Source organism: Crotalus tigris, unplaced genomic scaffold (genome assembly GCF_016545835.1).
Source record: "Crotalus tigris isolate CLP2741 ecotype Arizona unplaced genomic scaffold, ASM1654583v1 scf7180000024506.7606697, whole genome shotgun sequence".
NCBI lineage: Eukaryota > Metazoa > Chordata > Lepidosauria > Squamata > Viperidae > Crotalus > Crotalus tigris.
In genome coordinates, this window is record NW_024100678.1 from 3,685,825 (window position 1) to 3,713,017 (window position 27,193).

The 27,193-nt window shown below is 38.5% G+C and overlaps 1 protein-coding gene across 6 annotated transcripts in view; it reads right to left on the reverse strand.

Moving 5' to 3' along the window:
• The window catches only part of MAPRE2 (microtubule associated protein RP/EB family member 2), an 87,121-nt gene that overhangs the window by 2,788 nt on the left and 57,140 nt on the right, over window positions 1-27,193 (reverse strand). For all 6 annotated transcript variants that reach the window (XM_039333511.1, XM_039333513.1, XM_039333510.1 and 3 more), the window contains 4 exons: window positions 9,682-9,827; window positions 7,438-7,651; window positions 2,824-2,963; window positions 295-453 (listed from right to left, as the gene is read on the reverse strand). In XM_039333511.1, coding sequence (XP_039189445.1) covers window positions 295-453; window positions 2,824-2,963; window positions 7,438-7,651; window positions 9,682-9,827 — 659 coding nt within the window. The remainder of the gene's footprint in view (window positions 1-294; window positions 454-2,823; window positions 2,964-7,437; window positions 7,652-9,681; window positions 9,828-27,193) is intronic.

A 27,193-nucleotide genomic window follows, 5' to 3' on the forward strand; every position in this document is an offset into this window, starting at 1 on the left:
TGAGTTTCAAATATGAATATGATTCATGGGGGATCATGGGATGGTAAGATGACATTTTCTCTATCTACTAATCTGTATCCTCCAGGTTCTTTTTATTATGAAGAATATTCATAATTCTTTTATGGACTACAATTTCTACAAAGAAATTCTGTGCCTTAGCTAAAACCACTTTGTGGAATAACTAGCATAGAGAGGCAACATTGGAAGACCTTGAATATGAATGTTATCCAGTTCCATTAAAACTACATTATTTATGCTATTGTGTAAAGGAAAAAATAGATGATGAAGACTTACATGTTCTTCTGAAGCATACAGAACTTCCATTAACCGTTGAACAAGACCATTGTTTTCTTCTCCGTGTTCTTGACATAGAAGCTCAATCTCCCTTAATTTTCCAAAATAGAAATCTCTCTCTTTTTCCACACCTTCAAGTGCAAGTTTTAATGAATGTACCTGAGAAAATAAACATTTAGGTAACTGTATATTTATATAGCAAATCATACAAACTGCACAATTGCTAGGCAAACAGAATGTTCACATGCGTTCAACATCTAGAAACATATTTGTACTACATACTGAAGAATTCAATTGTTTCTAATTTTGATGTTTTTCCATAATACATCACAAGTATTCTCTACCATCATTTGGACAAGGTTTAAAATGGTGGTCTTGTTCTATTCAGGTAGTCCTCAATTTACAACCATTTATTTAATGATCAGTCCTCTAACTCAGGGGTCCCCAACCTGTGGGCCCTGGGCCACAGTCTATTGGCCACTAGACCACATGAGTAGCTGGCCAGTGAGGTGTGTACACACACAGCACCACTCACACAAGCATCACGGGTGTTCACGACTCCACTTGCGCGAGTGTCGCCAATTTGCGTTGAGCATTGCAAGCGTTTGCAGCCCCATTTGTGTGAGTGTCTCAGGCTCTGGCAGCCCCACTTGAACGAGCAATGGGTATTTGCATTCACCTCCCCACAAAACCATCCCTTCTTCCCCCCCTTCCCCCCACTCTGGGTTGAGGAATTCTGCTCTTAACTTACAACTGCTTCGGTGTCCTCATAGTCATGTGATCAAAATCTGGGTGCTTAGCAACCAGCAATGTATTTACAATGGTTGCAGAATTCTAGGTCAGGTGAAGGCCAGAAGGCTTATGACAAGCAAAGTCAATGAGGGAAACCACAATTGCTTCATGACCATATGGTTCATTTAACAACCATAGCACAGAAGTCATAAAATTAGCCATAACTCAATGATCGCATTGCTTAGCGATGGAAAATTCTGATCCCAATTGTGGTCACAAGTCAAGGATTTTAGCTGTGCTCATTAGCAAAAAGGATATTCCAGACTGACCTTAAACCAGCAGAACATTCCACCAACTCTTACAGGACAAGTTGCTAGTATATAAAAAGAGAACAAACCCCACTCCCTTCTAACACTAATGTTACCTAGTTTGGTAGTGAAACACCTGCAAGAAAACAACCTCAAAGAGCACCAAGGACCCCATAAGGGAAAGAACTAACCTCTTGGGCACTTCATATTGGATGCCTGGGAACCCAATCTCTTACACACAAACACGCACATACATGCACACACGCATAACCATTCACTAGACCCAACTACTCTACTTCCTAAGTAGAACAATCATAGAATGGTGCCTCCTAATCCTGTGATAGGTGTTTCAGAAGGATACGAAAATATTAAAGTCTCCTCAAAGATCTAACAGAAGGTTGGGTTCCCACCATTCACGCCTCACTGCCAGCTATCTGTGACAATGATCAGTGTGGTTTCCATTGTACCATAGCTTGAATCCTGACTGTCAAGATTCTAGAAAATCTGTTTCTTCCAGAGTTTTATGCAGTTTTCACCTCACCACTTTCTCCACAACTTTTCCCTCCAAAAGGCCCATCTTTAGGATACTAACAGGAATTTATATTAAGCTAATTTAAATTTGAAAGATTTTCTTGCTCCCAGGTATATAAAAGGCAAGCAGGAAATACTAGATTTTTACATAGAAAATCTAAAAGCATCTTCTAACTGTAGCATCTATTCTATTCTTCTCATAGACCCTCTATGCAGAAAACCAATAATATAGGGTTTTCTTGGGGAAAGGAGGTTAAATGATTATATTAGGAGGTTAAATGATTATTATAAGAGCCGAGGTGGCGCAGTACTGCAGGCCACTTTAGCTGACTGTGTTTAGCAGGTCAGGGGTTCAAATCTCACCGGCTCAAGGTTGACTCAGCCTTCCATCCTTCCGGGGTAGGTAAAATGAGGACCCAGATTGTTGGGGGCAATGTAAATATATATATATACATTGCTTACTGGTGTACACCGCTTAGAGAGTGCTTGCACTTAAAGCAGTATATAAGTCTCATAAATAAATAAATATTTTGGATTGTTCAACAAGGCCAACCAAATATGTAAACTCTTCAAGGACACTGATTTATGTTACACAATTACTATGATGATATAATGAGATACCACTTGATTAAATGTTTACAAAGCATTTTTCATGTTATTATCCCAGGTTTCTCCACTGGCATAAAAATAACTAAGGTAATTGGTTGAAGATCTAATGATCTTTCAAGTAGGTCAGCAATAAGCAGTACTTAATTGTACTGAGGACATCTGAAAAACTTGGTGGAAGGAACAAGGAAGAGATTTCTGTTGCAAAATGAAAAGTGTTAAGAGCTCCAGTGAGTCACATGGCACCAAAGTGTTGAGAACTGCTATGGTTATCTGTTTAGAATCATACTAGATTTCACTGCTTCGCTCATATGCAGAGTTATTTCCCATTTTGGTAGCCTAAGCATATTACCTGTTCGCTGAGCTGTATGACTTGTGTCTCCAAATCTTTATCAGATTTTGACACTGAACTGCTTGGCGGTGTTTTTTTTGCTGAAGATGGACGAGATGATGTGGAGCCAGGTTTTGATGCAGGACTGGATTTGGCAGCACCTGAAAAAAATATATTAAAATAGTTTTTAAAATATTAGTTAAAACCAAGACTTAAAGAAACAACTATGATGAATTTGGAGAATGAGTAGGTAAAGCATTGTATGATTCAGTGGGCAAAGAACTTTGGATATAATGTAATGCTTAAACAATGGGAGAGTATGTGGACAAAAGGTCTAAAATTCATATTAAATTATAATTTAAAAGAAAAATTTTATAAGATGATGTCTCAGTATCCAATAAGTTGTCAAGAAAGTATAAAGGTATCTCAAATGAATGTGGGAAATGTAAATGTAAAGAAGGATTTTTTTAATCATTTATGGTGGACATGTGACAAAACAAAGCAATATTGGAGAAGGATTCACATTTTAATACAGAAGATTCTTAAAGTGAATATAAAGATAAAACCAGAGACTTTTCTTTTAGGCCTAATGGGCAAAGAACTTGGAGAAAAATGGACATTTGATGTTATATATGTTGACGGCAGCATAATTACTTTATTCACTCCCTTAGCAGGCAGACCTCACAAAGATCCCTAACTGCAAGAAAAGAGCAAGCTGTATTTGGTGCACAGAATCCTGGTAGGCATTGTGAATACACAGGAGAATGTGTGATAAGCTGAGACTGCAGGAGCCTGGGGGCCAGGATGGTACAGGGGCAGGGAGCCCAGCAGAAGGTAGAAGATGTCAAAGGTCAGCAAAGGTAGCCAGCAGAATGCAGGCTAGCCAAAGGGAAGAGATGGGGTGGAGATAAGCAATCTGGGAGAGTTGAAATAGAGGCGAGCACAGCAGGGTGGGAGAAGTCTGAGATCCACACCTAACAACAGCATGATCCGGCCTAACAATCACAACTGGGACTACTGAAACTGCTGTCACTAAGTGGTGCATAGTGTTCATCTAATAACTACTTCACGTAGCAATAGAACTTCTAGTCCCAATTAGGCTCCTTCAGATCATTCTATGACGATTACCTGTACTATTTTCCCCTTCGTTCATCTCTTCTTCCACAGAATTAGAAGAATCTATTTTCTTCTTTTTTAAATAATATTTTTATTAATTTTCTAATTTTACATTTAAGTATTAAAAAAAAACATGGTGGCTGGGTTAATCAATAGTTCAGTAACATACAAAAATCTTTAGTACAAATCTCAAACTACAATCTCAAATATTTCCTTTCTTTTTCCCTTAATATCTACTATCTCATATTTAAGCTAATACACTTATTATATCAACTAAATAAAAACATTATTACATTTATCAATACATTTTTAGCTTATACATACATAATTATTTTACATTCAATCTTTACAGTCAATGTCCTGTTATTGGTTTTTCCCAATTTTTTATTTCCCATCAATATTCAAATTTAACATTTGATATTTATAATTTCCAGGCTTTAGGTAACCAAAGTTTCTTTTATCTCAATTCATAACAGAATCTAATATTCAATCAATTCCAACTTTGCAAGATCTTTTTTTTTCCGCAAGAAGTTGAAATTGACTGATTGACTGAACCTTTTTTTTTTTGTACACGGCAGCGAAGGCCTAAAGCGAAAAGGTTTTATAAAACCCAGCTGAAGGCCCAGGATTGGGGCGATGGCGTGCGTGCCCACAGAGAAGGCTCTGAGTGCCGCATCTGGCACCCGTACCATACGTTCGCCACCACTGGGCTAGCCCATTTGTATTCCTTAAATCGTCTCCCTATTATTCCAAATCCCCATAATTGTCCTGGTATGTTTATCTTCCATGCAGTCTGTTCTTCTTCTTGCTCCTCAAATTTCTTCTGATTTATGTAGAAAGTCTTTTCCATTTTCAGTGTTGTCAGTCCCTTTTCTGGATATTCCATTGACTGTATTTGTTGGTCAATTGAGTTCTCTGTCTTAATATTTGATTGTTCCACCTCTTCTGTTACCTTCTGCGTTGTTAGTTCTTTAGTTGTAGTCAGAATTTGGGTTTGTATATCTAAGCTGACATCTTGTTCTTTTCTGTAACATCTTATTTTGTCACAAGCTGAAAGGATGGTTTCATGTATTGATTTTAACATGGAAAGAATCTTTTCCTTGTCTTCATCTATCTTCTCTTAATGATGCGTTAAGTGAAGGACTTCGAAATCAGACAATGGAAATAATTTTATAGCTGGGTGGGACCTCTATTTCACGTGTTTGTAGGTAGTCTTTATAGTAAAAGTCGTTTGTCAAGTAAGATTTTATAATCCAAGGTATTTCATCATCTCCAATAATGACCAATATTCCTCAGATAAAAAAGTAGGCAATTCCCCACATACAGCTCTAAAAATTAATAAAGTTTTACATTCATAGTTCAAGGAGGCCAGCCATGCCACTCAGAAGTTCTCTTTATAGCTGAACCTGACAGATGGTATTTATTAAAGTTAAAAGAGTCTTATCTGTAGTCTGGGCTTCAAGCCAAGTCTCCTTTAGGCAATAATAGATTGTAATACCAAGCTTCGCCACAAGATGTCACCAATGCCACTTAAGTTTTTTTAAGTCCAGAATTTTTATACTCCTTTTTCCAATTTTATTTCTTTTTTATAGATAAAAACAAAAGTCTTCAGTGAAAATAAGAAAACTTTTGGTCCCCAAGTTTCAGAAATATATTAATCCAATTAGATTAAGTTACTTCTTTTAGTGCTCTAACTCCCCTGGGTAGTCAGAAATTCCCTTCCCTCTCTCCTCACAGCGGGAACGATACTTCAGGCAGCTTTTACAGGAAGAAAAATACTTAGGATCTTAAGACAGAAGATCAAATTTCACCCAGTTTCATCCACGTTGTTTTAGAAGTGCCTGGTGGTAAATTTGACTTGGGCTGTCTGCAGCTTAATGACGAGCCACATTGGTATGGTGTCTTTCCTCCGCCAGTTTGGAGGGCTGCCCCAGATCAAGCGGAAGGATGCCGCCCTCCCACGATCAAGCGGGGGTCCCCTCCTTGCTCGTTGCCGCTACAGGGTGACTTTCAACCCTTTCTAGGGTCCCCCAGTGGAACAAAACCGAACGCAGAAGACAGATCTTGCCTTCCAGCGGCTGCGGTGGCCGCAGCAGTCATGATGGCAAACCAGACCGAATCTATTTTCTTCTTGTGAAGTTGCTGAATGTGTGTGTATCATTTGTCCAGATAATTAAAAAAAAGTTGGTCAGAAAAAAAATGGTATCTAGTAGAGACCCCAGAAATTGTCCACTTACAGTAGAGCCAAGGCAGTTTAAAAATGATATACTATTGGCAAGTTCTAAGGATGTGTGCAAGAGTTCTCAAATTGGAAATGCTTCAGTTGCAAAATGCTTTATTCAAGCTTAACTGAAACAGTCCATGTTGTTCTCAAAATAGGACATTCAAACTTAAGACAAGGCATTTTGAATTTGAAACAGCTCAAATTAGAAATGTGTTCCATATGCATAGTGGCTTCCTTATTACCTGATTTAACATTACCTAGAATGACCTTTCTCCATCTTGTGCCTTCAAAATGCAATAATTTTCAATCATCAGCTATCATAATCAGCTAATAATAAAGGGATGTGGATAAAAATTAAATGCTAGGATTTCATTACATATAAAGACATTCTGTCAAAAAACAATATATTTGCTGAAAAATGTTGCAGCACTCAAAACTATACTGGCTCTATTATTTTTCTGTAGGTTTTCCTATTATACGAACAATGCAAGTAAGTATCAAACCAATAATCACTAAAGAAAATCTGCATGGCAAATAGTATATGTACATGCATGTTACTTTTGTCTAGTGGGCTAGCACTTGGGGATTGGAAACATTCCAGTCACTATAAAACTAGATTACACCAGCAGTTTTTAGAGTAAGAGGGAATCTCTAAAGTAAAGAGGAGATGCCATACATCTCATTTCTAAATATGCCCATTAATAACAACGGCTAAGAATGTGCTTTTACGCATGAAGGATTTCAGGAGATTTAATAACCAAAGATTTAATACTGCTCTTTTATGAAATATACATGCAAATAATTCAGTAGAAAATATAAAATACCATTAATAGCCTTATCCTCATCATTTCAGAATGTGGGTACAAGCTAATGGAAAACCTAGGATTCCTAAAATATCACAGTATACAGCTGCTACATCAGCAACTGAACATATATGAGCCACAATTACATACAGAAGTGCACTTGTTTACATGTGTATGCTAAAGAAAGATGGAAAGCAGGTTTTGGCAAGAGGAAAACCAAACATGATTCATCCTAAAAGAGAACATCATTGGGATAAATTTACTCTTCTTGCCAAAGAGACAATTTTATATAAACTCTATTTGGGAAGTGAACTATCACATTTTATATATTCCTAGAGGACATCAAAAGCACCCATAAATCACATGTTATATGATGTAATGTGGAAAGAAAGCCATTGTCTATTAAAATTAACTCCTTAATGAAGTTGTATTTTTAACATATTCAAAAATTACAACTGTAAATAGCAACAGTTTACAATCATGGATAAATACCTGCTGTAGGAGAGTTTGCATGATGAGACTTTTTTGGCAGATTAAAGATCTGTTCCCCAGGATCAGGTGGTGGAATTGCATCTTGGCCTTGCCGAGCCTCTACTGGATCATATTCTTTCCCATCATAGTTAGCATCAAAAAATTTCTTAAACCACTGTATGAAATCAAGGTTATCTTGGAAACGTCCCTTTACTAATTTTTCCACCAGAATGACCTGTATGACAAAACAAGGCAAATCAGTGATTTAAAATGCCCACAGAAGAATTTCAGTAAAAATGTTTCCAAATGCTAATAACAATAATGCAATACCAAATAGTAAGTGTAATAAAAAATATTACTACGCAAAATTTTGCATTGTTTCTCCACCCAAACTTATAGCCCTTCATATTATCTACATAATTTCAACGAAATTTAATATATTTCATGTTTTCAGTGCTTTCTAAAAGACTAGAGAACAATTCTCTTTTGAACATATTTATTTATAGGAATACCTAGCCAATAAAATATTACATTTATTTTAGCTACTATAAAAGGAGTCATCACTTTTAGAATACCTTTCACCAATTTCAAACATCATTTTTCCATTAAATAGATGGTTGAATAGTATTATAGACAGCTCTGCATAAACTGGAATCTTTCAAGTTAGGATTCATACTGGGTATAGAATAAAAAACCCACATCTTTTCTTTTCTTGATGACCTTTGGTGGAACTGGGATGAATAACTATTCTGGTTCTGCTTGGCCTTATGACAGCATTCAATAACACTTACCATTATAACTTCTTGGACCAAGTAATAAGATTGGGATGGGGGGGAAGCACTATTCTTCTGGAGTTCTCTTACTTGAGTAGCCTCTTCTACTAATCGGTGATGGTGGATGAGAACAGATCAAACTCTTGGGTATTCTTAAATCATAGCAAACAGCTTGGTTGTCTCTCCACTACCATTTAAAATATATCTGAAGGTATCCATAAAGGTCACCCAAAGTTATAGTAGCAGGGCCAGCAAGATATGTTGTGGTCTCAGGAAGATCGACATGATACCTGGATGGTGATAGGGTCTGGTTATGGATAGAATCCTATCAAAGCCAGAATGGACGTGGATTTGGAATCCAAAGATGACTCTCAGTGGAACATATAATCAAACCCTCTGAACTTCTTCTGAGTGAGGCTTGAAAATCAGATTATGCAGACTTCCACACTTTTACTATGAATATAGACAAAGATCCCTTGTTTGGTAGGCGGGTCTTGAGAACTCATGCAATCATTGTTTTGAATATCTTAACAATGTATGTTTATCTTCTTACATATAGATTTAGAAAAAAATAATGTTGAAAGCTAGTAAGGCACATTGCAACTAATTTTAAACAATAATATCTATACTGCTCAAAAAAAATAAAGGAAACACAAACTTATAGGATCCTATACATTTGTGTTCCCTTTATTTTTGTGAGCAGTATATATTTCTGTAGGGATTTATCTTATTCTGTATGTTGTTTAACATCTATAAAACTGACAAGCACAGTGACTTGGCATTTTGTAGTAAGTATCTAATGACAGTCTGATTCTAAAGAAGCAATGAGCATGCCTGAATGTTGCTTACACTACATAAAGAGCTAATAAGTCCAGACACAACAGAGGCACTATTGCTAAGAAGAAACTTGGACTCAGGGACTAGTACTGAGTATGAATACTAGTCGAGTATGAGTACTGAGGTACTACTGTACATGGGAAAAGTCCTTCTCTTTATCAACTCCAGGCTATGATATGCATTCTTCAAGCTAAATAATTTATTTCCCACTTTACTAGTATTTTGAAAAAGGTTAAATCAATTTGAATTCACTTGCTTGTAATGATGGTGATTTTTATTTTGCCTTTATTGTAATTATATTATTTTTATTCTTACATTTTATAATGTTAATTATTTTAATCCACCTTGAGTGATGTATAATAGAAAGAGTGGTAAAATGCATATAAGAGTCAATTGATTAAATAGGCCATCTGTTCCAATGTTGAAAAGTGCTTTTAAGTTAAATGACATCCATCTCATTTAAATTTAAGAACCAGTCTTTTCTATAACATACAGTCAGTCTCACTTAACATTCTGTGCTACTTAAATTTTCAAGAAAGGTTAAAATGGCTCTAATAAATAAATAAAATATAATAATGCATCATTGAACAATTAAAAAAATATCTAAATGCACCATTGATTTGTTGCATGAAAAATTCAGGTTAACCATGTTTACCTTATCCACATTCATTCTTTTAAATGATGCTTGCAGAAGTTTGAAGTTATGAATATACTCATGTTCAAGCTTCGCTTGAAATTTTACTTTCTTCAAACTAATACATCCTGGAAACAACATATCCATGAACTGACAGTAAGCTGCTCCTAGAACAAGAGAACAGAGCCCGTATTAGTTAACAGTGCAAGCAAATAAACTAGCCAATGTCAAAAGAAATAAATAGACTTACTTATCACCCAGCCCAAAAAGGAACAAAAAGACAAGAGCATCTCTCTACCAGCAATCAGTACCTAGATCAGCATAGATTAACTCTAAGGTTAATATCCGACCAACAATCAAATAAACAATACCCCAATCAAAAAAACTGCCAAAGATGCCAACTGCAAACAGCCCAATGAAAGAATCTCTAAGACAGGGGTGTCAAACTGCCAGCCTGCGCGCCAGATGCGTCATGCCGAAACCACACCCACCCCATTGCTGGCAATGGGAAAAATGTCACAATACGTTGAAACACATCATGTGACATTGCAAGTTTGACACCCCTGCTCTAAGACCACCCCCACCAATACCAACAGGGAAAGCCACCAGAATATAAACTGAGAGCAAATAGCACTCCTTATTAGCATTGATGGTGTTACCTAGTTTGAGTAATGAAAACAAGCAAGCTCAAAGAGTACCAAGGACCCCTCATGTCAACCTTAAACTACAAATCTTCTTCTTTGTTAGATTTACTTATTCCAGTTGCAACAATAGGGTTAAATATCAAAGCTATCTTGATATCAGATTGAGGCAATATGTACATTTAGTTTTAGCATGTGGCTGCTTTTCCAACCATATCTGCAACATTAGAATTGTAACAAATGTTACCAAGACACATTCCAGTAAATACAGTACAAAAAGTCTCTACAGAATATATGTCAAAGCAAGACAAATAAGCATATTGGACAGATCTTAAAAGTTCAAGTGCTTAACTGATTTTTAAGAACCAATGATTTTCAAAGCATTTACATTTTAATATTTAAGTATTATTTTATCTATATCCTGCCTTTAATTATTTTTTATAAACAAGGCGGTGAACATATCTTATATGCCTTTTTCCTCCTATTTTCCTCGCAACAACAACTTTGTGAGGCTAGTTGGGCTTCAAGAAAGTGACTAGCCCAAACTCACCCAGCTGACTTTCTTGATTAAGGTGGGACTAGAACTCATGGTCTCCTGCTTTATAGCCTAGTACAGTGATGGTGAACCTTTTAGAGACCAAGTGCCCAAACTGTAACCGAAAACCCACTTATGCATCATCGGGTGCCGGGTGGGTGTGGCCCATTGGCTAGGTGTGGCCCATTGGGTGGGCGTGGCTGCAATGGTAACGGCAGACTGGGTGGGACTAAAAAGTTCAATCAATTCCAACTTCGCAAGATCTTTTTCCGCGAGAAGTTGAAATTGACTGATTGATTGAACCCTTTTTTTTTTGTACACCGTGGTGGAGGCCTAAAGCGAAAAGGATTTATAAAACCCAGCTGAAGGCCTAGGATTGGGGCAATGGCACGTGTGCCCACAGAGAGCTCTCTCTATGCTTAGAGATTCCTCACCAAAATTATAAAAATGTTGTATTTGTTCACAGAAGAGTACTTATAGTCCCAGTGAAAACTTTAGATAGCTTATAAATTCCTGACATTAAATCAAGAAAAAAGAAGCTGCCATAACCTGAAAGCCATTAGAACAATTTCAGAGAAACAAGCCAGAAGTCAGACAAAACTGAGTGGGGAAAAAATAGCAAAAGTTTTTCAGTTGCAGAATTTCAGTAAAAGGCAGAAAGACTAATAAATTTCTCCTTAGTTCTAGGTTGTTTCTCTCTTTGATTAGTTTCCATCTGTTGCTTCTTGTCCTGCCCTCAGGTGCTTTGGAGAATAGCTTGACTCCCTCTTCTTTGTGGCAGCCCCTGAGATGTTGGAACACTGCTATCATGTCACCCCTCGCCCTTCTCTTCATTAAACTAGACATACCCAATTCCAGCAACCGTTCCTTATATGTTTTAGCCTCCTGTCCCATAATCATATTTATTGCTCTTCTCTGTACTCTTTCTAGAGTCTCAACATCTTTTTTACATCATGGTGACTACTACTAAGGAATTCCAAACCTTGTAAGACGTTACGACAAGTGCCTCAATTTGAATGGCAATTATATCGAAAAGTAATGTAAAGTTGTAGTTTTCTAATGTGTATAATAAAAGTTCTGTATCTGCAAGTGTCTGTCATTGATAACCAAATGGAGATTTACAGTGGGACAAAAAAAGTATTTAGTCAGCCACCAATTGTGCAAGTTCTCCCACTTAAAAAGATGAGAGAGGACTGTAATTGTTATCATAGGTAGACCTCAACTATGAGAGACAAAATGAGAAAACAAACCCAGACAATCACATTGTCTGATTTGGAAAGAATTTATTTGCAAATTATGGTGGAAAATAAGTATTTAGTCACCTACAAACAAGCAAGATTTCTGGCTCTCACAGAACTTCTTTAAGAGGCTCCTCTGTCCTCCACTCATTACCTGTATTAATGGCACCTGTTTGAACTTGTTATCAGTATAAAAGACACCTGCCCACAACCTCAAACAGTCACACTCCAAACTCCACTATTGTGAAGACCAAAGAGCTGTCGAAGGACACCAGAAACAAAATTGTAGACCTGCACCAGGCTGGGAAGACTGAATCTGCAATAGGCAAGCAGCTTGGTGTAAAGAAATGAACTGTGGGAGCAATAATTAGAAAATGGAAGACATACAACAATAATCTCCCTCGATCTGGGGCTGATAATCTCCCTCGATCTGGGCTCCACGCAAGATCTCACCCTGTGGGGTCAACATGAACGGTGAGCAAAAATCCCAGAACCACACGGGGGGACCTAGTGAATGACCTGCAGAGAGCTGAGACCAACGTAACAAAGGCAACCATCAGTAACACACTACGTCGCCAGGGACTCAGATCCTGCAGTGCCAGACATGTCCCTCTGCTTAAGCCAGTACATGTCCGGGCCTGTCTGAAGTTTTCTAGAGAGCATTTGGATGATCCAGAAGAGGATTGGGAGAATGTCCTATGGTCAGATGAAACCAAAGTAGAACTGTTTGGTACAAACACAACTTGTCGTGTTTGGAGGAGAGAGAATGCTGAGTTCCATCCAAAGAACACCATACCTACTGTGAAGCATGGGGGTGGCAACATCATGCTTTGGGGCTGTTTCTCTGCAAAGGGACCAGGACGACTGATCCGTGTACAGGAAAGAATGAATGGGGCCATGTATCGTGAGATTTTGAGTGCAAACCTCCTTCCATCAGCAAGGGCATTGAAGATGAAACGTGGCTGGGTCTTTCAGCATGACAATGATCCCAAACACACCGCCCGGGCAACGAAGGAGTGGCTTCGTAAGAAGCATTTCAAGGTCCTGGAGTGGCCTAGCCAGTCTCCAGATCTCAACTCCATAGAAAACCTTTGGAGGGAGTTGAAAGTCCGTGTTGCCCAGCGACAGCCCCAAAACATCACTGCTCTAGAGGAGATCTGCATGGAGGAATGGGCCAACATACCAGCAACAGTGTGTGCCAACCTTGTGAAGACTTACAGAAAACGTTTGACCTCTGTCATTGCCAACAAAGGATATATAACAAAGTATTGAGATGAACTTTTGATATTGACCACATACTTATTTTCCACCATAATTTGCAAATAAATTCTTTCCAAATCAAACAATGTGATTGTCTGGATTTGTTTTCTCATTTTGTCTCTCATAGTTGAGGTCTACCTATGATGACAATTACAGGCCTCTCTCATCTTTTTAAGTGGGAGAACTTGCACAATTGGTGGCTGACTAAATACTTTGTTGCCCCACTGTATTTCCGAATTGCCCTCGTATTTATATTGCATAACTTGTAGAAAGGAAGATAACTTTGAAAGAAGCATTTCAAAAGGAACATCCTGCACCTACAAGGAACCATAATTAAAGTCAGGCAACATTAAAATATTCATTGCTTTTACCTATTTCTGGAAATATTTTTTTAAAAAAACTCAAGATTTAATTTTCTTTGGAGTATCGATTCAGTTGTCAATAATCATTATATTTTTAAACTTGGCTACAGAGAATCTACAAAAAGGGGTAATTCTTTTGTCTAATTACAATACAGAAATTCTGTATTTTGTTTAGAATTTAACAGAAGGCAGATGATACACTATCTGTCACCATACAGATCTGGCAATTGTACAACAAAAAAGACAGAAATGAAAGACTGATTTTTTAAGCTTACAAATAATATCACAAAAAGGATAAACATATGGATAGACTGAAAGCAGAGACATGACATGTCATGTCATGATTCTAATCAACTAGCTACAAAATGAGAGAGAAAAAATTAAATCTATCATTTTCTCCCAAGAACAGTTTTCACTAAGGCCAAAATCAGTGTGAATATCTTATCACTACAATATTAACAACATGAACTAATCACATATTTCAGGGGTGAGATTTGGCCAGATACTGAACTTTACATACTTTACATATGAAGTTAGCTTCCCATGAAAGCAATAAATGTAAAATATCAGCATGACTCTCAAAATTAGAGATGATTAGGAATCAAAGCACATTGGACCATCATAAAATTTAAAAAAGGGGTTTCTATCTCCCTGAAGACACAAGGGCAAAGCCTCTATAAATAAGGAGTCCCATGAAATCATCCTACCAGCAGTACTGAAGGGAGGGCCTCAAAATGGCTCTGCAAAAAATCAATTATCAGAAATTAATTGCTATGTAATTATACCCATATAGTTTTGTGAACCCTATTTAGCCATTTGCAGCAAAAGCAACTAATCTATCTTTCTGATATTTATGAAAACCAAAATAATCTGTTTTACAGTGAAAAATACTAATTACTGTATGATCCATATTTATCTAGCAGCAATTGGTTGCATTAATATCTTGTTCTCAAGTTAGAAAACTAACATGTACCGTATATGCCGGCGTATAAGGCGACTTCCGCAAGCGCTAAAATCGGCGCCAAAGACAGGGGTCGTCTTATACGCCGAGTCGTCTTATATGCCGGAAATACTGGTAGTTTCCGGCGTATAAGACGATGTTCTAGGAATGCGGCTCGGCGACAAAGACGGGGGTCGTCTTATACGCGGGGTCGCCTTGTACGCCAGCATATACGGTAATTCCTTCTTGGATATAGAAGCCGAATATTAACTTGTATGATGTAATCTATTTTTTTTTTTTACAAGGAACCAGTCAGAGTTCCATATAACCAAACAGAGCTTGGGTGAAAAAATTATGAAGAAAAAAAGCTAACAGTACACATATTTTTGTTGAGTCTTTTGAGTGTGTTAATATTCTTTAGTAAGCAGCCAGAGTATAGCACAGGTTCCCCTGTGCTTTCTGATAGTCTGCTGTAATGTGCCAAATGATCTCAGTTGTGTAGTGTCTAAATTTAGACTGAAGTTCTACTAATGCCACTTTAGTGAAGTTGCAATTGTTCATGCATACAAGAGGCCTAACAGTTTAATTCTAGGTGTATATAAGTTCTCAACAGGAAATGAATTGCGAGGATTCTAGAAAATTTAGTTCAGTTCTATGTATTTATGCACTTGAATGGGAAAGCTACAACATATACAGTAAAGATAACCTTTACTATTAAGACAGTCTCATGAGGGTGCAAAACAGAATGCAAATTCTGAAGCAAAATTTCTGTCACAAGCCATCTGACTAATGCACTTGCTTAACTATATATGTAAGTCATAAGGAAACTATTAACTGAAGCCTATTGTTTGGGTTAATTCTACCATCTATATCAGACATGTCAAACAGTGAAAAATCTCTACTCATGTGGTTATGTACTTGAGCACAACTCTTCATTCACAAAAATGTGGATGTAGTTTCTACTGAGACTTCTGGTTGACTATATGGGCATCAGGAAGAGAAGTGTGGGACCAGTATCCATACCTCAATCTCTACCATGTTTGAAGTGCTTCATGCCATCCACTGAATGCTTGGAGAAAGTCATTTCTCAAATAAATAAAAGAAGCTACGGGGAGAAAAGAGTATGTAATGATGATAGTCAGCTTCCAAAATTACAGTTTTTTTCTATTAAAAAAGGTTTTCCAATATAATTCATGTTAATTGCTATATATGGAAATATTTTGGGAAGGACAAATAATAATATATGCATCATGATGTCTTCATGCAAATGATATGATTTACATGCTTGTATCAGTTATTGTGATACAACTGATACAAATTATATAATAATGTCACTTGTAGAACATATGTCCTTTTGATCCTTTAGTCCAGGGATGGCAAACCTTTTAGAGACCAAGTGCCTCAAAACCAGCCCCGCTCCGCCTCCCGCCCTACCTGCTCCGTCCCTGCCCCGCCCGCCCGCAGGGGTATGCAACGCCTCCATGGCCCGCCACAATCGCCATGGCAGCCTTGCAGCACCATGGCAGCCACCCCCCTGCCTGCACCCCGCAGCATCATCTGCATGCTATGAGGTGCAAGGGCGGAGTCTTGTCCCTGCTGTCCGGCTGCCATGTCCTTGGTTGCGCTGCTCTATGCGGGCCACGCCTGGGGGCGACTCTCCTCCAGGGAGGCTGCTGATGAGGGAGCCGTGGGGAGAGGCAGGGCTGGGGCGCCAGCGCACGTGCCCACAGAGAGAGCTCCAAGTGCCACCTCTGGTACGCGTGCCATAGGTTTGCCACCACTGCTTTAGTCTGAACTTGGCCAAAATAATGCCTTTTAAAAACAGAAAATACACATGGAGCCAGTATCAAATAGCATATAAATGTTCTGTGGAAACCTACAATTAAGGTGGCAATCGTGCTTCTCTTTACTATTATTGGTACTTTGACTTGGGGATCTGAAATTGACAGTATTTCAGTATAATAAGTATAATGCTATAACTGTACATATTTACGGTCAGGAATAAAATGAGCTTTTGAAGTGAGGTTTGCCAATATCCTGGCTCAGATAACTGCAGGCAGACTCAGCATCTCAAACCATCTTCCGAACAGACTCCCTTTACTCTGATTCTATTCACACTCTCTCCATCCTATTTCCTTTGGCCATGGTAGGCTGAAATAACTGATGGTTGCAGTGCAAAAAGCAACCCAGTACTACATGCGGTAGTGTTTCTTATTCCAGATTATTTGGTTTGGGCAGAATAGACAGAAACTATTCTACAATACTTTTGCAATAGGCAACTATTTTGAAGTCCACAAGTCATAAAAGGGCCAAGTTTGAAGACCCCTGTTGTAATAACTATCAATAAAAGAAAAGTTAACATTCCAGATTAATGAGCAAACTTTATGCTACTAATTAATTATTTGTTTAAGAGCATTTGCTTTGCTCTCTTTTATAACTATTAGCTGTCCAGGAACTGAGCTTGAGCAATTTCATATTTATCCATTTGCTGTAATTGGGTGGCAGAATGTTCCTAAAATTTGGGCTCTCATGTTTGTTAGCATTAATTTTAAAGATCTTTTAAAATTACACATTTTACATTATGTAGGAAAGGTTTTGCCAGGCACAGTGTGATATTTCACTATTCTTATCCTTCCATTTTTCTCCTTTTATGTAAACTGTTAAAAAAAAAACCACACATAACAACATGTCCTGTCCAAGGGTTGTTTGCTGAAACAAAATAGGATTTGAACCAGTTTTTACTGGTTTGCTTCAGTACAACAGAATTATAAATCTTTATTTTGATATCAGATTAATTTATTCTTCCTTCATTTATTCTTTTTCTGTAAATGTCAAAGGAAGGACAGTGAGCTAATCAAATACCCATATGAGTACACTAAACATTGAATTATAGTCTGATATAATAATGTATGAATTCTTCAGTTTGACTTTCCAGGTAATAAGCATTAGAAAAACTACTAAAAATAAGGTAGATAGATATCACTTTGCAATGCTGTTCACTGAACTTCAAAAAAGATACTGTAAAGGTAGAAAAATGCAAGAAAAAATAACAAAAAATTAGAGAGGTGGCAGATACAGCAGCTGCACCTGAACAGGGAGGGCAACCTGTGGTCCGCCAGATACTGCAGAACTTAAATTTCTCAAAGTTTCAGCTTTATAGTCAACAATGTGTTGTATTCAGCAACAACTGCAAAGCAATAGAGATAATGGTGCCCATCATTTTATATAAAACAGTATAATGATGCTTCCAATTTTTACATCCCTTATTAGTTCACTTGTCCATCTAAAAAAGTTTATATTTTTTTTCAAAGAAACATTTTATCCTTGGAATAACTGAAGAATTGTATGTTATCAGTTTCTAAAAAGGCAATTGCTATCTGTAAGTATATCATATACTTATAATGTTTCCTGATCAAACAAGCAAAAAAATCTGTTGTGCTTTCTTACTCAGGATCAAATATTCTGCTAATATTTTACAGCTTCAATATCGGCGTGTAATATATCTAAAATAATTGGGTAAGGATTCCAGAACCAATTCCTTTCATATGTGAATCAATTAAGACAGTGGCAAACCACTTCCTATGAAAGCTGCATGAAGCTAGTGATGTATTACTTAGAATCAAGCTTCACTCAAGAATAGCTTGTAATGGATTATATAGCTCTTTCTCTTTTAAACTTTCTAAACTTTTTTTTGAAAGTGGTTTTGTGGTTTTAAAGTTTCTTTTGGACTCTCCTTTGCTCCTTTTTAATTTTTGAGGATTCTAGTATTTTTTTTTTTCAAGAAAGAAGAAAGAGGGAACAAGATCTTTTTTTAAAAAATGGCTTCAAAGAGGCAAGCAGTTCCTACAGTTCCTAAGGTGGCTTCTTCTCCTGCAATCTTACCAGTACAACAACCTAAAGCTACACCACCATCTTCTCCTCCTTTGCCAGTATTATCTGTACAAGATATGAAAGATATAATGGGAAATGCTGTATCCCAAATCAGAGAGGAAATGAAGGAACTTCTAGATCAGAACAAATCTGAAACTAAAGGGGAAATGAAGGAGCTTTTTGATCAGAATAAAATTCAAATTAGAGGAGAAATGAAGAACCTCTTAGAGCAGAATAATACTATTTTGAGGCAAGATATAGTTACGGCTCTATCAGGATTGGCCTCTGTGGTTCAGAAGCTTGATTCTAGAGTGGAAGAGGTCGCAGACAAAGTTGATATCCTGGAAGATAAATTTGAAGGTATGGAAAAAAAGATGGAAATTTCACAAGATGATATTGTTATGTCTCAGTATAGGGAAATGGAATATGCCCTAAGAATCAGGGGTTTGAAAGAGGATATGAATCAAGATTTGATAGAGATTGTGGCTAATGACCTTGCCATCGTTTTGAATAGGGAGAAAGATGGATTACGTAGAGAAGTGGAAAAAATTTACAGAGTTAACTCCTGGGTCGCAAAACAGAAGAACTTATCAAGAGATGTTGTGATTTATTTTGCAAAGAGATCTCTGCGCAATGAAATCATACAAGCTTTTTATAATAAGAGGTTCCAGATTGCTGCTCAAGATGTTATCATTTTAAAGGAGATCCCATCTAAAATTTTAAGAAATAGAAAAGACTTTGCTTTTTTAGCTAATGAACTTAAAACAAGAATGATGCCATTCAGATGGGAGATTCCAATGGGTATTGTTTTGAGCCATACGGGGACGCGTTACAGACTTAACACAGTCGCTAAAGCAAAGGAGTTTTATACTTCGGTCCTGGGAGCAGGCTCATCGTCATCTATGATGCAGAAAGTTCTGGATGCTAAAGAGGCGGAACAGCAGTCCGAAGGATTAGGTGTGATGGTTGCTGGAAAGTTACAGACGGAATGGTTGCGACAAACAGAGATCAAAGAGCAAAGAATGACCCCTGCAGCACATAGACGCAAGGAAAAGGAACAACAAAAGAAAGAAGTTAAAGAATCTCTCCAAAAAAGTGTTTTGTTGCTGGTGGGAGGAGCAAGACCCAAGAGTTCTGCAACACATTCTTCAATGGCAGACCTTCAGGCAGTCTTCTCCAGGCTTCTGGTTAAGGGAGATGGTAAAGCTCCTGACTTGGAATGCTAACGGCCTTAACTCCCCGAATAAGAGAAAGAAAATCTTTCACTACTTAAAGCAACATAATAATGATATTATTTGTTTGCAGGAAACACATATTTTACTTAAAGATCAAAAATATTTAGTCAATTCTCGTTTGAGATCTCATTTTGTATCTTCAGCTCCTGGGGAAAAAAGGGGGTGTAGTTATTTATGTTAAGCAAAACTCATCAGCCTGTTTGGTAGAATCTGATCCTCAAGGGAGATATGTTATGATTAAAGTTGGTTTATATGGTAAGAAAATACTTATAGTGGGACTGTATGCACCAAACCAACAACAGGAACAATTTTATAGATTGTTGCATCAGAAATTAACTTTGTTGGATTATAGATCTGTGATATTAATGGGAGACTGGAATGGTGTCTTAGATATACAAAAAGATAAAAAAAGGATCTTCCACTTTTTTTAAACAGGCTAAACTACCCAAAGCTTTTTTTGACTTGAAAGAGGACTGGGAGCTGCGAGACTACTGGCGTGAACGCAACCAGGAGGAGAGAGACTTTACTTTCTTTTCAGATAGACATCAATCCTTTTCAAGAATTGACTTTTTTTTATTACAACTGATTTATATTTTAGGGTAAAGAATGTAAAAATTTTTCCTAGGACGTTGACAGATCACAGTCCAGTCTGGATGGAGTTGGTTGATGAAAAAGAGGAGAGGAGATCGTGGAGGGTGAATGAGAATTTATTTAGACAAGAAAAGAATATTCAAAAATTAAAAGAACATCTAAAGGACTATTTTGTTTTAAATATGCATAGAGGAACTTCAATGTCAATGGTATGGGATGCAGGTAAAGCCTTCAGGCGTGGGATTTTGATACAAATGAATAGTGCTCAGAGACAAAAGCAGATTCAGAAACGTAAGGATTTGGAAGATGAGATTAAATTAAAAGAAAAATCTCTGATTCTAAATCCCACAGACGAAAAGGTTAAAGAATCTATAAAATTGCTCAAAACACAATTTAATATGTTGATGGCTGATCAAACCGCAACTAACTTATTGTATATGAAACAAAATACATTTTGTAATGCCAACAAACCAGGGAGATGGTTGGCTTATCAATTGAGAAAGAAACAGAGACAGAGAATTATAGATAAAATAAATTATAAAGGTAAATTAGTGTACCAGAAGGAGTTGATCAAGAAATCTTTTTTAGATTATTATCAAAAACTATATAAGAGTACTAATGTACAAATTTTAGATATAAATAATTATTTAAGTGAATAATTATTTAAGTGAAGTGAATTTCCCAAATTAACAGAAGATCAGAAACAAGAAATTAATGGTTTAATTACCACTGAGGAAATTGTGACAGTGATTAAGGAATTAAAATTAGGTAAAGCACCGGGTACGGATGGTTTGACATCTATTTATTACAAAACTTTGTTAGAAGAGATGATTCAACCTTTATGTGAGCTTTTTAATAATATATTACAGGGTTTAGAGATTTCTCCGTCATGGGGCAGAGCTTTCATATCTTTAATTCCAAAAGAAGATAGAATTATAGACCTATATCTCTTTTAAATGTAGATTATAAGATTTTTGCAAAAATCTTAGCCAATAGGCTTATGAGGGTTTTCCACCAGCTTATACATAAGGACCAAACGGGTTTTATAACTGGCAGGTATATGAAGAATAACGTTAGACAAATTATTAACTTACTAGAATACTTAGATAAGAATAACCAAGTTTCCGCAGGACTGATATTTTTAGATGCTGAAAAAGCCTTTGACCAATTGAATCGGCAGTTTATGTTAAGATTAATTGAGGATATGAATTTTGGAGAAAAAATTTTACAAGCTCTTGGTGCTATATATCAAAAACAAACGGCACAACTTATAGTTAACGGGGGCTTGTCAGAGGTTTTCACAATAGAAAAGGGGACAAGACAGGGATGTCCATTGTCACCACTACTGTTTGTTTTAACTTTGGAAATTCTGCTGATGAAAGTTCGAGAATCCCAGGAAATAAAAGGAATAGAAGTTAATAAAAAAGAATATAAACTAAGAGCTTTTGAAGATGACTTGGTGGTTACCTTGTCTCAACTCATATTAAGAGAATCTGTGGGGTGCTAGTAGAACTGGATTCAGAACCAGAACTAATTAAAGAATGTATGATTAAATGGGCACAAAATTTTGGTGAACCAGTTCTACTAGACACTTGGGAAACCATCTGGGTAAAGAATGTTAAATTTACACAAGCCCAGAACTTAAGGGAGAATTTTTACAAAGTGTTTTATAGATGGCACCTTGATCCACAAAAAATGTCTCGTATGTATCCTGACTTACAGCCTAAATGTTGGAGATGTGGTTGTTTGGATGCTACTTATTATCATATTTGGTGGTCGTGTAAAAATATAAAAGCTTTTTGGATTAAGATATGGTGGAATATTCAAAGAATTTTTAGAAGGAGGGTAAAATTTACCCCACAATTGTTTTTGTTGGGTATTGTTACTGATTGTGATGTTAAGGAGGTTATACTGATGTTAAATTTAATCACAGCCGCAAGGTTGTTAGTAGGGCAATACTGGAAGAAGGAATCTTTGCCTACCTTGCAAGAATGGTTTTTTAAAGTTTCTTATTTGGCGGAAATGGCAAAGATTTCGGCTTTTTTAAAGGATCAATCGCAAGAGAAGTTTTTTGCGGTATGGGAAAAATGGATAGATTTTATACAACATAAGTTGGATATAAAAAAATATTACTTAGTTTTTCAATAACCTATATATAAATTTTAATATTTTATAGATTGTATTTTTTTTCTTCTCTTTCCTTATATTTTTTATTTTTATCTCATCTTATTTTACTTCATATATATATATATATATATATATATATATATATATATATATATATATATATCTTCTTTCTTTTCTCTTTTATTCTCTTTCTTTTTAAGTAATTTTTTTTTCTCTTTTTAATACCTATGTTTTTTTTTACATATATATTATTGTTAATTATCTTATAAGCTTAGGTAATGTATTTAGAAATATTAATGGTTTATATTTTTTTAATTTTTTAAAGATTTTTAGAAATTTTAATCAAGCCTATATTCAGCTCTGGGAAGGTGGGGGGGATGGACTGGGAGGTTTGGGGTGGTTGGGTAGGGTTGTTTTTTATTTTTTTTCTCCTTATTTGTAAAAACTTTTAAAAATTTTCAATAAAAAAAAAAAGAATAGCTTTACTCTCTTAATTGTGCACATTACATTTAACATAGCTTCTAAAGTTGCTGTTTCACATAGGCATGCAGACTGAGGAAAATGTATCTTTAAACTTTACGTCTAAGTTTGTATCTATATAAATAAAAGTCAAGAGACAATATGAATGAGAAATTTCAATAAATAGTTAATGCAAAACAGTATGTAATTAGAATTGCAAGAAAGACTTGAAGGGGCTTTGTCTTACCTGAACGCCTTTTCTCATCCACCAATGGGTTTTGGTGGACTAAATCAGCCAATTTTGCTCCGCCTCTCTCCCTGGGACCTCCCTTCCCCAGTTCTCGACTGAGGCGAAAGCTGTTGGCTATGTTTTCGTTTGTTGGCTCAATCCTCTTCCCTGCATAGGACCTGACTGGCCCTAAGGGTAGGAGTGGATTGTCCATCGTCATGCTGAGAAAAGGCATTCAGGTAAACAAGTGGAGAATCCACCAATGGGACATACCAAAGCCTCACTGTCCCTGTGGGTGGGAAGCAGTCTGGACCTGTGTCCCACTCTCTGATACTATGCACTGGAGGACCCTCCTGCCAAATGAGGCCTCCGCAGATGCGAACTTATCTAATTTGTAGTGTCCTATAAAGGGGGAAGGTGATGCCCACATCGCCACCCTACATATTTCCTCAGACTGTCCCTGGTACGCCACTGCTATGCACTTCCTGATCCATCTACTGATTGTGGATGCTGTGATCCTTTGACCTCTTGCGTGTGAGTGAAAGGAAATGAACAGAGCCTCCAATTTGCAGAAGGGTGCCGTTCGCTTAATGTATTGCCTTAAGGCCCTGCGAATGTCCAGGGTGTGCCACCTGCGCTCCAATTCATGACAAGGTTGAGGGCAAAAATCTGGTAGCATCACCTCCTGTGTTCTGTGAAACAAGGAATTAATCTTGGGAATGAAAGAGGTCCAAACGTAGGACCACCCTGTCTGTGGTCCTCTCTAACTGATAGTGCTGCCAACTCTGAAATGTGCCTTGCTGAGGTGACGGCGACCAGAAATGCGACCTTAAGGGTCAAGAATTGTAATGTGCAGGTCCTGATAGGTTCAAATGGAGTTGAGGTAATGGCTTGTAGGATCCTAGACAGATCCCAGGAGGGATATCTGTGGACCACAGGTGGTTTGCTGTTTGTTGCACCCTTAATGAAAAAACGCACCACTGGGTGTTTGGCAAGTGGTTCAGAGTTGCCATATGTAAGAATAGTGGATAGGGCGGCCACCTGCCTACGAACTGTGTTGGGTGCTAAGCCCCTGTCCAGACCCTCCGCTAAGTAGTCTAGGATCCTTGGGATAGAAATACTAAAGGGGTCTAGCTGCTGCCTTGTGCACCAGCTGTAATAGTTTTTCCATGTGGAGCCATAAATTCTGTTAGTTGAGGGCCTTCTTGAGGCCTGGATTGTCCTAATGACTCTTTGTGAAAAGTTCTCCCTTTCTAGGAGAGAAATTCTAGTTCAAGTGCCAGACAGCTAATTGGAGCCACTGTAGCTCTGGATGAAATACAGCCCCCTGACTGAGGGAGATTTGATCATGCGGAATCCTCCATGGTGGAGATGTAGAAAGACTTATGAGGTCGGCAAACCACGGCCGTCTTGGCCAGTGCGGTGCAATGAGTATCACCTCTGCTTGTTCCTACAATATCTTTCTGATGGTTGCTTGTTTCAGAGGAAGTGGTGGGAAGGCGTATAGCAACCCCTCTGGCCAATGGCCCTGAAGGGCATCTGCTCTCTTCGTCCCCGGAGATGGGAAGCGGGAGAAGAATCTTGGGAGATGAGCATTCTTGGGGCTGGTAAATAGGTCCAGAACTGGGTGGCTGAACCGTACTGATGCTTCCCTGAAGAGAGCAGGGTGTAGGCTCCACTCTGAGTGGTCTATTGTTGCCCTGCTCAGAGAATCCACCTGTTGATTAGCATCTCCTGATATGTGCTCTGCCCTGAGGGAGGCTAGTTGTTTTCGGCCCAGGTTCCCAGTGATTTGGCCTCGTTCATGAGGGCCCTGGACCGCGTGCTCCCATCGGTTGACGTGGGCTTTGGCTGCCATGTTGTCCATGAGCACTAGGACGTGTTGATCCGCCACTGCGTTGTGAAATTGACAGAGGGCCAGATGTATGGCTCTGAGTTCTAACCAGTTTATGTTGTATTTTAGATCTTCCTTTGACCATTGGCCCTGTGCCAATTTGGATTGTAGATGTGCTCCCCAACTGAATAGGCTAGCGTCTGTGGTTAGGGTGACTCGATCGGTCTCCTTGAATATGTGTCCCTTTGTCATCGCTGGGGACAACCACCACTTTAGCGAATTCAGGACTCCTGGTGGCACCTTTACCCTTCGGTTGGAGGCGCCGGTTCCTTCTTTCTGAAATGGGAATAGGAACCACTGCAAGTCTCTGGAGTGTAGTCATGCCCGCGGCATGATCGCTATGCATGATACCATCTTTCCTAGTAAGCTGGAGAGCGTGGCCAGTGTGGTGGTCCACCTCCTTCGGATTAGCCTGACCAGGGTTTGAATGCTGTTCCTGCGTTCTCGAGAGAGGTAGACCTCGCACCTTAGCGTGTCTATCACTGCTCCCAAATGAAGGAGACAGGTCGATGGAACCGTTTGACTCTTCTGGAAGTTTATTGAGAACCCATGGGCCTGAAGGACCCTTAGGTTCAGTGTTAGATCTGACTTTGCCACCTGGACTGATGAGGACTGGATGAGGATGTCATCCAGGTAGCACTGGATGTGCACCGGAATCGCCCGCAGGTGTGCCGCGAGGGTCGCCAGAACCTTTGTTAACACTCTGGGGGCTGAAGACAGGCCGAAGGGAAGGGCTCTGTATTGAAAATGCTGCCCTGCAAGGCAGAACCTGAAAAACCTTCGGTATTCCGGTAGGATTGGGATGTGAAGGTAAGCCTCCGTCAGATCTATGGACATCAGAAAGTCTCCCTTTCTGATGCTTGCTAATATTGACTGAAGAGTCTGCATCTTGCACCTCCTGTATGCCACGTGGGTATTCAGATTTTTTAAATCTAGAATTGCTCTCTACCCTCCCCCCAAACTCTTTAGGACTAAAAATAATATGGAGTAGAACCCCTGCCCCTGTTGCTCCTTCTGCACCAGCTCTATCGCCTGGATGCCCAGTAAGTGCAGGATGGCTTCCCTGAGGAGTCTCCTTTTGGTTGGATCCCTTGACAACGACAAGGAATTAATCAGTTCGGGGGTTTGGAGATGAATTCCAGTGAGAGGCCGAATCTGACAGTCTTTAGGACCCAAAGGTCTGTGGTGGTGGCCTGCCGTTTGTATGCGAAGAGAGACAGCCTGCCACCAATGGGGGAGTGCTCCCCGGCGTCACTTGGATTTGCGAAAGGGGTGACCCCCTGCTCCATGAAAGGGCTGCTTTGATTGGAATTGTTGCCTAAATCTGTCTCTGCTGCCTGCTCTATCACCCTGTCAGTCTGATCTGGGCTGATAGGGATGGGAAAAAGAGTTCTGCTCTGGACCTGCCTCATATCGAAAGGACGGTCTGCAAGGGTAGAAAGAGACTCTCCTCTCCATTCTTTTTGACTGGTGGGCCAACACCTTGCGTTTATCCTTGTTTTCTATCAGATAAGGATTAAGGGCCTCACCAAAAAGCATGCCACCTTTGTAGGGCGCTGCCGCCAACCACGACTTCGCTTTAATGTCGGCTCACCACTGTTTGAGCCACAGGAATCTGCGTGCAGCTGTGTTCTACACTATTGTCCTTGCAGAATAGTTTACTGCGTGCAAGGATAAATTCCGCTGCCATCACTAACCTCCTTAAGTCCTGGTGGGTTCTCTCCTCCCCTGTGGACGTCCTCACCTGGAGTTGGCGGAGCCAGAGTAATGCATTCCTAGCAAAGAAGGAAGCAGAAATAGCTACCTTGATTGCCCACTCCGAGGCTTGATGTGTCCTGCAGAAGGTGAGGTTGCCTTCCTATCCTCTGACTTAAGGGCCTCCGCTATGTCTCTGATTACCGTGGATGGAGAGAAAAGCACGACTAGAGGCTCATCTACCTTTGGGACCTCTATTACTTCTGATAAGCCAGGATCTATGTTGAACAGCTTCTTGTCTATTCCCCCCATCAGGAGGAAAGATCCCGGTGCCCCCATATTATTCTGAATTGAATAAAAAAAGAGAGCGGGGCAGGGAATAAATTGTTGTGTGTAAGTGGGTTGGGAAAACATCTCGTTGTTTGTGACCTGACTAGTTGAAGGTCCCTCTTGAGGG